The sequence below is a fragment of the Coffea arabica genome, chromosome 2e (assembly GCF_036785885.1).
Source record: "Coffea arabica cultivar ET-39 chromosome 2e, Coffea Arabica ET-39 HiFi, whole genome shotgun sequence".
Classification (NCBI taxonomy): domain Eukaryota; kingdom Viridiplantae; phylum Streptophyta; class Magnoliopsida; order Gentianales; family Rubiaceae; genus Coffea; species Coffea arabica.
Window position 1 is genome coordinate 35045227 of NC_092313.1, and position 14817 is coordinate 35060043.

The 14817-nt window shown below is 36.5% G+C and overlaps 1 protein-coding gene across 1 annotated transcript; it reads right to left on the bottom strand.

Moving 5' to 3' along the window:
- Positions 1–8003: 8003 nt before the first annotated feature.
- LOC140037002 (cytochrome P450 87A3-like) lies at positions 8004–11102 on the bottom strand. The gene is made up of 9 exons (XM_072080459.1): positions 10878–11102; positions 10251–10575; positions 9993–10142; positions 9553–9810; positions 9268–9357; positions 9087–9171; positions 8737–8843; positions 8486–8613; positions 8004–8312 (listed from the first exon to the last, which is right to left on the bottom strand). The coding sequence occupies exons 1-9, from the start codon at positions 11072–11074 to the stop codon at positions 8219–8221; spliced, it is 1434 nt and encodes a 477-aa protein (XP_071936560.1). The 5' UTR covers positions 11075–11102; the 3' UTR covers positions 8004–8218.
- Between the last annotated feature and the right edge of the window lie 3715 nt (positions 11103–14817).

Here is a 14817-nt window from a genome sequence, read left to right on the forward strand (position 1 = left end):
GTTTCTTCATCTTAAAATGTTGTGATCCAAGTTTAAGAGGAATTCGGTGATCCAGCTCTTTAGAAGTCGGTAACTATTTGGGATATTCAAAGACTTCATGAAATTGATCCAACATTTCAGTTATTAGCTCTGGTGTCTCCCTTTGCTGTTTAGTTGAGTCATTGAGCTGCAGCAAATTATTATAACATCTCCTCTTGGTTTGTGAAAAACTTCTGAGGTTTTTTTTCCTTACTAGATCCATGTTGGCTTCATTAACTGCACCATGCAAAGTGATAGCTTCACTCTGATGGAATATTGACAGACTGAATTTGACGATTCTACTCTTCAAACGGGGCCAATTCCAACCTTCAAGCAGTAAATTCCATAGACCTACTTGGAACCATTTTTGCTATCTCAATGGAATTTCCATAGAACTTCTTTCTGCAAGAATATGAAATACTTACTTCAAGTGTATTCACATTATATTCACACTTTCGAGTGTATATCCATTTGCACAAATTCAAAGAAAGAATTAAGAAATCCAAAACCATTATACTCAATATCATTTAACATTGCACTTAACTGCAACTTTAAAATTCATGCTCACAAGTTGCAAAAATAACATGGTGCCACATGAAATTCTACACATTCTTTTTTTTCGTTATTCACAATAAAAATCCATATTATTGAGAATCTTCAATAATATATCAGATTCTTTGCATTAATTTTTAGCAAAGGAAAAAAACCCCCACTATTTTAGTGCATTAATGATACACAACTAAACACACATCACATTCAAAGATCAAGTTCTTTGCATATTAGCATAGAAATTACTATGAAACCCCACTATTTGTGACAACTTTATAACATGCAATGGAGTATATATCTATTGCGATTAGAGTAAATGATCCAATTAATCATACCCATTGGAAGTTTACTTTTACTTGTTAAGAAGGCACCTTTAAAAATTTCTTTCAAAGTGCATGGTAGCAACTTGTCTAGTGCAGCAACAAGTTGTAATTGTTCAGCAATTTGAACTCTTTCGGATCTACTTCTCTAGTGCCATATTTTGCTATTAAGCCTTCCAAGACTTTTGGTATTAGGACAAGAAGTTTCATAGAAACTATAAAAGTCATTATAATACTAGTTATGTGTGACAGCCCCACCTTCCCCTAAGGCGAACCAAAGAGGTTAGCGGATTGCCTGCCCAGCTCTCGCCAGGACTAACGGTGCAGTATAGAGCGATCTATTTCGTTCCGGAACTTATAACGCGCGTAAACAAGGCAAAAGGGCAAAATAACCCAAAATAAAAAAAAATGAAATTCGGAGTCGGCCATGAATAGTAACCGACCCGTCCGAACCCAACCAAACATCGAAATACATATACAATATAACATTAAGCATTTACAAGCCAAAATGGCATTTAAAAGTGATACAAAAGTCACTACACATGTGGTTTGCCAAATCAAAAGTGAAAACGGCCCTAATGATACATTTAGGGTCCCATTTCATGTACAATACAAAAGAGACATTCATCTTGTTCATTCGGCAACCATCTATCAAGATATATTCCAAAAAAAGTCATATTCCTGTAAGGAAAACAAAAGGAACGGGGTGAGCTAATTGCCCAGTGAGAATACAACTCAAGCAACCAAGTTCACAGATGCATCAAGCTTAACAGTCCAATTTACCAAAGATAAACAAAGCCACACATCAATAATGAGGATAAAAGGATACGGGTGGCTCTCAGGAGCCCTTTTTCTCGTTTGCATTTCTTGATCAAACGCCATTGACTCTCCGTCAATTTTCAACAATAACCAACCGTAGACTCCACTTTTACCTCCATTCCATTCCACCTAACATTCCCCAACCGGGCCCGCAATCCAAACACATGCATTGTGGTATTACTCGAGTAAACCGGAATCAAGAGTCTATCATACTACAAGATTCCATATAACATTGCCCCAAGGCACATTAATTGGCACGACCAAGCCCTCGCCGGCTCGATTCAATCAATTACCAATGGGGTTGAGTTCATTGATAACATTTGTAGTCGTTGGAGACTCGTCCAAACGACACCAAGCCATGTATTTCATTTCATATAACATTTCATATAACATTCCAATAACTTTCCAATAACATGCGAAACAATAAGTGAGAGTGATAAAGTACACTTTCACTTCAAGCAATTAACATTCAAAGCACCAAGTTCAAGTAGCAAAGCCATATATTAACCCCCAAGTGAGTAGTACACTCACCACGCTAGCAAATGTGGTTTCATGCACTTCCGTCAAAAGAACGTTGTGCACCACCGTCACGCCCTAAAAACATGCAAACAAATACAATGAGACTCGATAACGAGTCATAAACCAAGGCCAAACATGACCCCAATAGGGTTCCATAAACATATACAAACATTAAAGGAAACCAGAATTTTCGGAAATGTAACTAGCTTTGGCCCTGAAAAAAAAACAGTTTTTGTCCTCATTTTGCGGTAATGGCACAAATTTCACTACGTTTATCAGATGAGGGTGTAAGACCCACCATCTCGAAGCTAAAAGACAGGGTTACAACATCACAGAAGGTCACTCAACCCAGTTTTGAGTGACGAAATTTCTCACCTTAACTCACGAAAAGGTTAGGGTATTTCGTCCGCATTTCTTCTTCCACTTCCCAGGTAGCTTCCTCTACCCCATGGTTTCTCCACAGTATCTTCACCAATGGAATCTGCTTGTTTCTTAGCTCTTTGACTTTCCGATCAAGCACTTGGACAGGTTTTTCTTCGTAAGCAAGCGATTCGTCTACGTCGATCTCCTCTGGTTGTAAAACATGGGAGGGGTCAGGATAGTACTTCTTGAGCATCGAGACGTGGAAAACGTCGTGAATTCGAGAGAGACTGGACGGCAGCTCTAATCGATACGTTACCGCTCCTATTCTTTGGAGAATCTTGTAAGGTCCAACGAACCTCGGTTGGAGCTTCTTTCCTTTGCCCGCTGTGACACTCCGTAACGGTGTAACCTTGAGGAAAACATGGTCTCCCACTTCGAATTCCAAGTCTTTTCTCCGGTTGTCGGCGTAGCTCTTTTGTCGGCTTTGAACTGTTTGAAGTCGTTGCCGTATCAACTTGACTTTATCTCGAGCTTCTTCCATCCATGGAATCGTGGTTGGATCTAATGCTTTTCTCTCGCCAACTTCATCCCAGTAAATTGGTGATCGGCATTTTCGTCCATATAGTGCTTCATATGGAGCCATTTGAATCGACGAGTGGTAGCTATTGTTGTATGCAAACTCTACCAAGGTCATGTGTTGACCCCAGTTGCCCCCAAAATCCAGGATGCAAGTTCGTAGCATGTTCTCGAGAGTTTGAATGGTTCGTTCGGATTGTCCATCCGTCTGAGGGTGATAGGTCGTGCTCAAGTTGAGTTTCGTCCCTAGAGTCTCCTGGAACTTTTGCCAAAACCGAGATACGAACCGTGGATCTCGATCGGAGACGATACTGACTGGAACGCCATGTAGCCTTACAATCTCGTCCATGTACAGTTGGGCCAACTTGTCCATGGAATACTTCATGTTCACCGGTAAGAAATGAGCCGATTTGGTTAACCGGTCGACGATCACCCAAACGGCATCGTGTCCTCGCTGCGTTCGTGGCAATCCTGAAACGAAGTCCATGGTGATGTTCTCCCACTTCCATTCAGGTATCTCAAGGGGTTGTAATAAGCCCGATGGTTTTTGATGCTCTGCTTTCACTTGTTGGCAAATGAGACATTTTTGCACGTACAGAGCAATTTCCTTCTTCATATTGTCCCACCAATAGGTTCCTTTCAGGTCTTGATACATCTTGCTACTACCCGGATGGATTGTATACTTAGATCGATGGGCTTCCTCCAGAATCTCCGTTTTCAACGATTCATCCTTCGGCACCACTATTCGATTTCGGTATTTTAAAATACCCTCAGGACCAAAAGTGAAATCAGTGGTTTCCCCTTTTTCTACTTTCTCTCCCCACTTTAGTACCATCTGATCCTCCTTTTGAGCTTCTTTAATTCTCTCCAAAAGAGTGGAAGTCACTTTAATATTGCCAAAAAGCACCTTATGGCTCCCAGGGCAGGGTTTCCATTCACACACGGAGTCTAACAATTCCCACTCTTTGATCATTAGACTCGCGACCTGAGCTTTGCGACTCAGGGCATCGGCCACCACATTTGCTTTTCCCGGATGGTAGTTGATGGTACAGTCGTAATCCTCCAGAAATTCCATCCACCGTCGCTGTCTCATGTTCAGTTCTTTCTGTGAAAAAAGATACCTCAAGCTTTTGTAGTCGGAGAAAACTTCGAAAGTTACCCCATATAGGTAGTGTCTCCACTTTTTAAGAGCGAAAACAACGGCAGCTAGCTCCAGATCGTGGGTCGGGTAGTTCTGCTCGTGAGGTTTTAACTTCCTTGAGGCAAAAGAGATCACATTTCGGTTTTACATTAATACACAACCCAGGCCTTCTCGTGATGCATCAGTGTACACAGCATATCCGTCCACCCCATTGGGTAAGACTAGAACTGGAGCCATGGTCAATCTTTTCTTTAATTCTTGAAAACTTGTCTCACTTCGGGCGTTCCATATGAATCGACCATGTTTCTTCGTCAGATCGGTTAGAGGACCGACTAGTTTGGAGAAGTCCTTGATAAAACGCCGGTAATATCCAGCCAGTCCTAGAAAGCTGCGGACCTCTGTGGGAGTTTCTGACCTCTTCCAATTAGTCACAGCCTCTACTTTCGCCGGGTCGACTGAAATACCCTCTTGAGAAATTACGTGCCCCAGAAAAGCAATTTTCTCCAGCTAAAATTCGCACTTGCTGAACTTGGCGTACAGTTGATGGTCTCTCAGGGTTTGCAAGACAGTTTTCAAGTGTTGCTCATGCTCTTCACGGGTCTTGGAATAGACCAGGATGTCATCGATGAAGACCACTACAAAGCGATCCAGGTAGGGCTTAAAAACCCTATGCATTAGGTCCATGAAGGCGGCAGGAGCATTGGTTAGTCCAAAGGGCATCACTGCGAACTCGTAATGCCCATATCTCGAGTTGAAGGCAGTCTTCGGAATATCCTCCTTCCTGATTAGTAACTGGTAGTACCCTTGGCGGAGGTCCAGTTTCGAGAAGACCACCGCTCCTTGCAACTGATCAAATAGCTCATCGATATGGGGCAGTGGATACTTATTTTCCCCAAGTGAGTAGTACACTCACCACGCTAGCAAATGTGGTTTCATGCACTTCCGTCAAAAGAACGTTGTGCACCACCGTCACGCCCTAAAAACATGCAAACAAATACAATGAGACTCGATAACGAGTCATAAACCAAGGCCAAACATGACCCCAATAGGGTTCCATAAACATTTACAAACATTAAAGGAAACCAGAATTTTCGGAAATGTAACTAGCTTTGGCCCTGAAAAAAAAACAGTTTTTGTCCTCATTTTACGGTAATGGCACAAATTTCACTACGTTTATCGGATGAGGGTGCAAGACCCACCATCTCGAAGCTAAAAGACAGGGCTACAACATCACAGAAGGTCACTCACCCAGTTTTGAGTGCAAACAGGTCAAAAATGCAAGATACTACATCAACAACGTAAAACAGATTCACCAAAACGCATTCTTGCGGAAACATCATAACTCAGGCTCTCTAAGTCCAAATCCAGAAATTCCAAAACCAGCTGAAATCTAAGAAACAGGGATAAATTTAATCAGAAGGCCTCAACAACCAATTCGGAAGCAATTCCAGCCAAAACAACTAATTACAGGCGCAGTTCTCAATTTCGGGTAAAACCAGAACAGCAATAGTAATTTCGACTTATCTCATTCTACACAACTCCGATTGACCTGAAATTTTGTAGGCACCTCTAAAATGTCATTCCCTACAACTTTCATGTTTTGAGATAAGGCCAATTCGGCCTCTATCTAGGACCTAAAAATTCGGACAGAATGCTCCCTTAAGAACCCTAGTTTTTTCAATTTTCTTCCAAACAGAAATTGGTTGCAATTAATCACTTTTCCCACCTCCTTAAGTCATTATAGACCATTTCCAATCATCATAGATAGCCACACAATCATGCTTATATTAAAACAGAAAAATCCCCAAAAATAATAAAATTCCATCATTTCAACCACAAATCAAGAATTAATCAATAATATTGCATCTCTTACTACCACTAAGCATGATTTAAGCATCAATTAAAGGAGGGGGGGTGGTTCTTCACAACTTACCTTTAAAACAAGAGAGAGAGAGCTATGGACCACCTTAACTTGCCAAATAACTTCACACAACAACTCACAAACACTACTTGAAGGTGTTTTATGGAGCAAAATCAAGGTTGGATGGTTGGTTGTGATGATTTGGAACAAGATTGAAGTGTTTTCTTCCTTATGCTTGGAGTAAGAGAGAGAGAAAGAAAGCTTGAGAGGGCCGGCTCTTCTTGAAGATTTTTGGGTCATTTTTGGTTATTTAAGTCAATGGTAAGAAAGTCTTAAGGTAAGCCCAATCACATGGTGACACTTGTCACCTTTTATTAATATTTACCTAACTTTTCTCTCTCATATCAATCCAAATTGCAACCTCTACTTATCTCTTAACACCCGATAAATTAATTCCAGTATTCAAAACTTAACCTAGTTGGCCGAATTTTTCCGAACTTTTCGCACTAGTGGGTCCCACGTCCGGTATACGCTCTTACTTTCTCAAAACCTATTCGATACTAGAAAAAGCATCTAAAACTTATATCTGCTCCTTAAAATGACCTAGAAAATTTTCTAAGCACGAAAATGCAGAAAACAAGCCATGAAAATTCTAAAACCTAGAAAATGAAAATTACGGGTTCTCACATTATGGAATTCAACAACTTCCCTTTTTCTTCATAAGCATTCTTTTATTGTTAACATGTTTCATTAGTTGAGATCTTCTCATTTTTCGTCCATAGGTAGGCTACTCAAGTCAAGTGACTTGTAAGTTGAACTCCATCTTGTTCTGAATCACTTTAAAACTGTTGCTCCGCTAGAACAATTATACAAATGTCAAATAGAAAAATTAACAATGGTTATAATAATAATAATAATAATAACAATAATAAAATTAACTATAATACAATAGTCAAAATAATAATATAATAATGCACAAATGTAATGGGTTGAGGTATGGATATTTCGCTTTCTTTAAGATGATTCAAGCCTCTGCAAAAGAATCAATTTCGGTGTCGTAGAATCTTCTGCTTGTCACTCCCAGGATACAACAGTCTAACCACACATGCTGTTACTCTCAATAGTCTGTACAACTGAGAGAGTATAACTCTACAAACACTTGTTTCTTTTTGCCAATCTATGAGATAGAAAATAACAAAAGAGTAGATATTTTCTCTTATGAATTGTAGCTCAAAAAACATAATTGTTGTAGCTCAAAAAACATATTTTCTCTTATAATACAATAAGTTGTTGTAGCATCTTTTTCTATCTCAACAACGCATATTTATAGATCAAGAAAAATTAGTCAAACATAACCTAAACTAATAATTTGCTAAGTAGATGCTGAAAATTATTGGCTATTCAAGACACATTCTAATTTGAATTGTAGGTTACAAAATTTATTGTAATTGAAAAGCCATAATTTTATATAATAAATCTTTAGTTAAAAATCATTCAAACACCAATAAATTTCAAAAATATTCACCAATTTATTCTCCTTATAACTTACACATCTAATTGAGAATTTAACAATTTTATTAAAATATTCCAACACCTTATGTACATAATCTAGAAAATTTTGTGTTACTTCCATAAAAACATGAAATTATTTCCATAAACTATGGGAGATCTTTTAGCCACAAGCGAGTTATGAATTAACCATATTTTATTTTCAGCTGTAAAGCACATATGTTCAACTTCTAATCGATTACTTAAACTTAACTTCACTTCTATACTTTCACAGATGCTATTCCTATAAAAGACTCTTACACTCATTCAGAGGAGTCCAAAATGCAAGTTGTGAAGCTCAAACTGCAACTATTATAACATCTTCAACAATTACAGTAGTGTCAAGAAAGACACCACTTAAAATGTTGTTTATTAGGACACTTGCAATTTTACAATGTAGTGAAACTCAGCTGGAAGGTAAAATTACAATATGACAGTAAATTACTGCATCATAAATACACTTCTGAAAGTACAAGCTTTATTCGTGCATGCCCGGCTTAAAATCTATTTGTTCTCTGAAATCTCAATATTCAATCCCTTGGGGAAACGAATACCAGTAGGTGTCCGGATTCTCTCTGCTCCGTTGGTAACTCTCCAGCTGAAAATTCAAATTAGACAAGTTTTTTGATCAGTTATCACTTTCTTCTTGCAATCATGCATATTAAAAAACCGAAGAAGTTAAGTGGACATCAATTTATACTATATAGGAATTAGCTTCTTCTATATGCATTTAAGCGAAGATGGTGGGAATTGTGATTTGGAAATCCTTACGTGTATTTTGTGACCAAGTAATGCAGAAAAATTGACATCTGCACCTTTGCATAGTCAGCACCAACACAAAGCCTCGTACCACCAGCAAATGCCATGAAACTTTTTGATCCCGCATGTAATTCTTTGCCCTTTTGATTGGAAAAACAGCAGAAAAAACCTGAATTATTTTTACATGATTTTGTTTAACTTTTGTTCTGTAAGTTTATCTTTCTCGTGCGTAAATTACTCAAATTTGTCGATGATCAAATTACCTCCCATCGCCATGGATTAAATTCAAGGGGGTTTTCATATAGATTAGGATCCAAATGAACAGATGGTGGACAAACCATTATCGTCCAGCCAGCAGGAATTGTATAACCTGCAAATCATTCGCACTTATTAGTCGGAACTGTAAGTTATAATGGAGGAAAAGAAGAACAAAGGAAACATATAATTTATTTTCTGTATATTTACTCCCATGAAAAAATGCCCAACCCATGTAGTTACTAAAGAGATTTTTTCTTTTTTCTTTTTCCTGCAGGAGAAAGGCATCATCGGTCCAAATAAAGAAAGTGTGACAAATGATTTTCAAGAAGATGCCAAGTGACAGATTGAAGTATACCTTTTACTTCAACTTCCTTGACAACTTTGCGCAAAATCCCAGGGGCAATATTTGCAAGCCTAAGCCTAACTGTTTCATTTATAACCTACAGTAGACAACAAAACTTAAGATGTAAATGGCCTAGCTCACTATATGATTCAAATGATAGATACAATGAAATGTCTAGTTAATTGAAATGTACCATGTGCGTGAAAGTCATAGACTTGTACTCTTTCCATGAAACAGCAGAACCTTCTGTTTCTCGGATTTTAAGAATATTTTCATGCTCTCTCTACAAAAACGATTGACTGTTTAAGTATGAAGTAATCTTACATATTTTGTTAGTGTAAACATCCAATCATAACAATGTATACTGTCAGTATATATAGAATATTAATCATTTAAGTATTGAACTTGCACAAGAATTGGAGAATTAAAGGGTAAATACAGATGACAACGGGAGAAATTGCTTCGGAAAGTCACGGACCTTTAGTTCAGCCATAGCACGTGGATGGCCATCTAGATACCTCAAGGCCACAGTCAAAGCTGTTGAAGTCGTTTCATGGGCAGCAAATAGAAACAAAAATACCAGGTCCCTCGCAATTTCTTCATTCAAAAAAGTGTCTTCTTTCTTTATTTCCTCGAGTAAATGGTCCGCAAAGTCATAGTCATTCGTAGCGCCATTAATGCCTGAGCGCTTCTTCTCAAAGATGTCGTGGATGACCTTCATTGCTTTCTTACGTCCCTGGAAAATGAAAATCATAAAAATCATATCGTTCGTTCAATCTGATACAGCATATATGAAAGCATATATATTTTACTTAGTCATATATTTATAATGAATATCTTTTTTTTGAGGTATAATGAACATCGATCTTTGAATATAAAAAGAATTCCAAATGACGAACAACAACAACAATTGATTACTTGTAAGCAAGCATGGAATGGTGTTCCAGGGATGTTGAGAGGAAATGAGATCAAGCCATCCATGAATGCCTTATAACTGTCTCTCAATTTTTGCTGATCCTTGCTTTCTTCATAGCCAAGCATCTTCTTGGCAGCATATTTAAATACCAGCTGGAGAAAATGAGATTGTTAATTACTACTTTTCAGCAATGCTCTGTACGTATAGTCCGAATTCGTCCTGATTAATATAATCAAATAGTAGGATGCTAATGAATTTACCTCTGCAGTTCCATCTTTACCATCTAATTTTCCAAGTTTACTCCAAGATCTTAGAGATTCTTGAGTGCTCTCATCCATTTCATATATTAGCTTCTCTCTTAAGGCTTCGGGGCTAACAAACTTGAACGTTAAGCTCTTGAGGTACTTGTGGAAGCCTCCATGATGGGCAACGACACTTTGTTTCCCAATTATCTGGAAGAGACTCTCAGTATACCAAATTTGGAAAGCATTACCTTCTTGCTGGAAGACGCGGTAGTTGACGTCAGCATCAGTTGATACAACGATTGGCTGCCCAACTATACTCGTGCGAAAAATTGGCCCGTACCTGAAATTTCCCAAAGAGAAAAAAAAAAAAAGGAAACAATGAAAAGCTAGTTAAGATAAAATATTCTTAACTATTACTGCTGTCATATTATTAAAATATATATATATGTGTGTGTGTGTTAGCTGGTTAAGAAGTGGTTAGATAACCACTGGAGTATTGAGGTTGGCCTAATGATTAGGAGAGGGTGTTAGACTTTTATCCACAGTCTAGTTTAAGATTCAAATTCTGTATCGGATAGTAGGAAATGAGAAGGGTGCGAAGAGAAATAGGAGGCAAAAAAAAAAAAAAAAGGTTAGACATACCTAGCCGCTCTTTTTTGTACGAAAGGTGGAATATCATCGGATGCATAAGGGGTGAAGTACTCAATTGTTTCTCCTATAATTGGTAATCCCATCGAACCTGGTGGTAATACCCCGTTACACTTGGGGTTTCTCCACCGATATACCCAGTGGCTGAAAAGCACAATAATGAGAGCAATAATAGCACAAGCAAACAACATGGTCCTTGGTTAGTGATGGAAATGTAGGGGAAAAATGAGAAGAGAGGAGCTACAATTGATGTTGTTTGCTATGAAGGAATCTTGGAAGTTGGAGCTGCTTAAATAGGCAAAAGGCAAAATGGGCTCCGGTGGACAGTCAATGTAAAGACCAATAGCGCTTGGTCACGACGGCTAGAGAGGCCCAAGAAAAAGTCTATCTTGTACACCGCCGGCTACAGATTCAAGCCACTTGCGACGAAGAAAGATTGTGATATTAGGAAAGCTCTGCCACTATTTTTGGTAATAACGATTTTAAATCTCACTGAGGATACAGAGTGCCTTAGCGACCCTCAAAGCTCGTCCGGAACTTGACATTGCATCCTCACTTGTAGCCTAATTGAGTCATTACCTTGATAAATAAATCTTATCTACAACTTTTTGTTCGACACTTGTAGTTGTAATTTCTAAAACTTAAGGGAAGTTTTGTGCAATTATTGGAAACCATGCGGGAGGTATGTGGAATTAACCCAATTTTCGAGTTTGCCAAATTGTTCTTTGGGATAATTTCGAAAACCTGCTCTGAGGTTTCTGACAAATTCACTGAGCTCTTATAAGGCTTAAAAAATTACACTTACCTCCTTTGATTTGATAGTTTTAGTAACAAAATCTTAAAATAATATTAATTTGGACAATTTTTTAAATGAATACCCAAAATGTCCTTGTGGAATGAGTCTTAATTTATTTTTCTATATAATTATAAGATTATTTAGTATAATTATAAGGAAAAATGCCAAATTTTTCATGTCTATATCTGCTATTTGATAAACGACTATAATAATAATTTTACTACTATAATATGATATTTTTTATAGTATTTTATTATGAATTTAGATTTATAAGATAGAAAAGAAAATGTTGAAATAATTCATTTAGAATCTATAAATTTTTTGGAGTAGTGGGATTATCATAATTTAGTAGTGCTTTTGGGCCATTTCTTTTTGATTTATTGTTAATTTTAATACTAAAAAAATAGAAAACAAAGATCAGTAAAAACATTGGATTACAAATAAAATTAACTTGTCAAAAAAAATCATTAGTTCGACATTTGGTTATAATTGAAACCTAGATGCAATAGTGGTAGTTCTATAGAAAGAATGAAAAAATAATTTTAAAACTCATTCTAAGTATAAGCATACCAAATAAAAGAATTTTATTAAAATATTTAAGGATAAAATTGCCATTTTAAATGAAAAGGAAGATATGTGTAATTTTTTAAAGTTCAGGAGAACTCAGTAAAATTGTCAGAAATCTCAGGGGAGGATAATGCCGGTTGGATTTTAATAATTTATATATATCTTTTTAATAATTTATTTTTTTTATTTTGACAAAAAATATTTAATTAGTTGAATGTCAGAATCGGGGGGTAATGCCTATTGGATTTTAAACAAACAGCCGTGCCCCGACGTCGTTGTCGGAGTGAAAGAGGAGTTTGACTACAGAGTTGCAGAGGAGACCTGCAGCTAGATATTTTCTTCCTCTGAAAAGTATTTTTTTGTGTATAATAAATACTATTCTTAAAATTCTTCCGTCGCTGACTCTTCCTGTTGTTGTTTCTTATTGACTTGTGGTAGTAACAAAAAGTTGAATTGACATTAAAGTTAGGAACAAGCGGTTGAAATACGTGTCAAGGTACATGCACGAATAAAATAATTTTTTCAAGGTACCTAAACATACAAGAATGGAATAAAACAATTTTGCATGAGACGTTCTTCACATTACGTGTCACAAGAATGAAAAATAAACAAAATTATCCTTTTGCTGTTGCATTCTAGAAGCAAATCTCAAAGTGTGTTCAGTTTAAAAGTAGGGGGGGCGTGTGCATCTATAGAGTCAAAGTAAAATATTTATTTATTCAAATAAGATTTCTATTATTACAAATCTCTACCCTGTATATTGTCATATATTTTAATGCTATAATACTTTTTAATGCCCTGGTGGTCATTGAAGTTTTCAAGTCTCAGAAACTTGAAAAGTAAGAAGGTAAAGTAGTAAATTTGAATATAAAATTGGTAAATTTAGCCACAAAAACAACAATTTAAAGTGCTTTTAGCACCTATGAACTGAGTCAGAATTTTGACTTCTTTTCCAATGAACTGTACTTGGTTGAGCCTCACTTAGCTTCAACTTTCTGGTCTGATGCATCTAGAGTATGAGAGATTTTCTAAACAAAATTTTACTTCATTTGCAAAATTTTCAAATGTTACTCATGTGCTAATGGTGATTAACAGCAGGTATGAAGGTGCTTTGAACAGATTTATAGACGAGATCAACTCCATTGCAGCATACGAACGGTGGGAAGGGTCAGTGCATAGCACATGCTTGCTTAATCTTGTTCCTGGTCCCGGAAACAATGGCGTTGGAGTAATAAAGTTCACCTAAAATTTTGGATAGTGTATTATTTAGAATAATTACTGTAACACTTTTTGTGATGTGATGTATGTGAGATAAAAAGTAGTTGAAAATATAAAAAGATAATTTGGAAATGTGTTTGTGATGCAAGTAAAATATTATTTGAAATAATTTTGGTATCCAAACACTCCCAGTACGTGAACTCATAAAAAGATTCATGCATTGAACTTTTAGGAGTGTCTCAGGAGTAAATGAGTAAATGGAGAAATTAAATAGAAATATATCATCTAATTTATATAAATCACAAATAATTTGCAACAATCCAACAAAGAAAGTATGGCGATATCAATGGGACGGAGCGGATTTTTCTATGGCCTGACCCTCTTTATCATTGAATTGTATATGGTAAGAATGGTATGGGCCTTCCCATCGGAGGAACGTGAATCTGGTGCCATTTTAGCACGACACGTAGCTTCAACGCATGTGCTGCTCCCGAAACTGACATTATTGTTTTTTCTTCTCTCTTTCCCCACAAATTCCAAAGCAATCTCGTGTACGGGATTCCGGCAAGTTGATATCAACAAATAAAAGAATAAAAAAATTCTCTTGGGCCACACCTCATAATTTGATTTTCATGGACACGACGCTGGGGATAGTCATAATTTACCGCACTAAAATTTTGCCGCTTTAGTTGTTCTAATCAAGGCTCACAAATTACGAAAACAACATTTCTTTTAAGTATCGTTTCGTGATTAAGACAATCAATCATATGATATAATATGGCATCGCTTTTGTAATATAATTTATACTCCTTCCGTTCAATCATTTTAAAATATTTCCAAATATTTATCATATTTTAATCTTTCTTTTTAATATAAGTTTTCTCTTTAATCACATACATGTTACTATTCAAACTAGTATGAATACTCGTGCTATGCATGGTGCTGACATTATTGAAAAAAATGAAAATAAAAGGGTGAATAAAAAAAAGTTAAAAAATTGTGCCAATATAATTAAAATATAACATCTATCTAACAATAGTTTGAAATATGATAGAATGTGTATTATTCAAGAACTGCCTTTTTTCAGAAGATGGATCCTGAAAAAATAATAGAAATTTATATTAGAAAATGAATGATATATGAATAAAAATGAATGTAATTGAATGTTGTTAAAATGAAATACTTACAAATATTATGCATTCGATTTGATAATCTTGCATGAAGATGCGAACACTCTTCACACAAATCAACTTTTAGTACGAAAGCCAAAATTGGTGATTTAATTAATTCTGTTGAATTTTGTGGAGTGCGTACTACAAATGAAAATGCACGATCTTTGCATGAATTGATTCG

Excerpts from the sequence above, each read along its gene's own strand:
- LOC140037002 (XM_072080459.1), bottom strand. The coding sequence starts at position 11,074 with ATGTTGTTTGCTTGTGCTATTATTGCTCTCATTATTGTGCTTTTCAGC. Across the intron at positions 9,811-9,992 it reads CATTCCATGCTTGCTTACAA|GGACGTAAGAAAGCAATGAA; the intron begins GTAATCAATTGT and ends TTCATTTTCCAG. Across the intron at positions 9,358-9,552 it reads GTGCTATGGCTGAACTAAAG|AGAGAGCATGAAAATATTCT; the intron begins GTCCGTGACTTT and ends TCGTTTTTGTAG.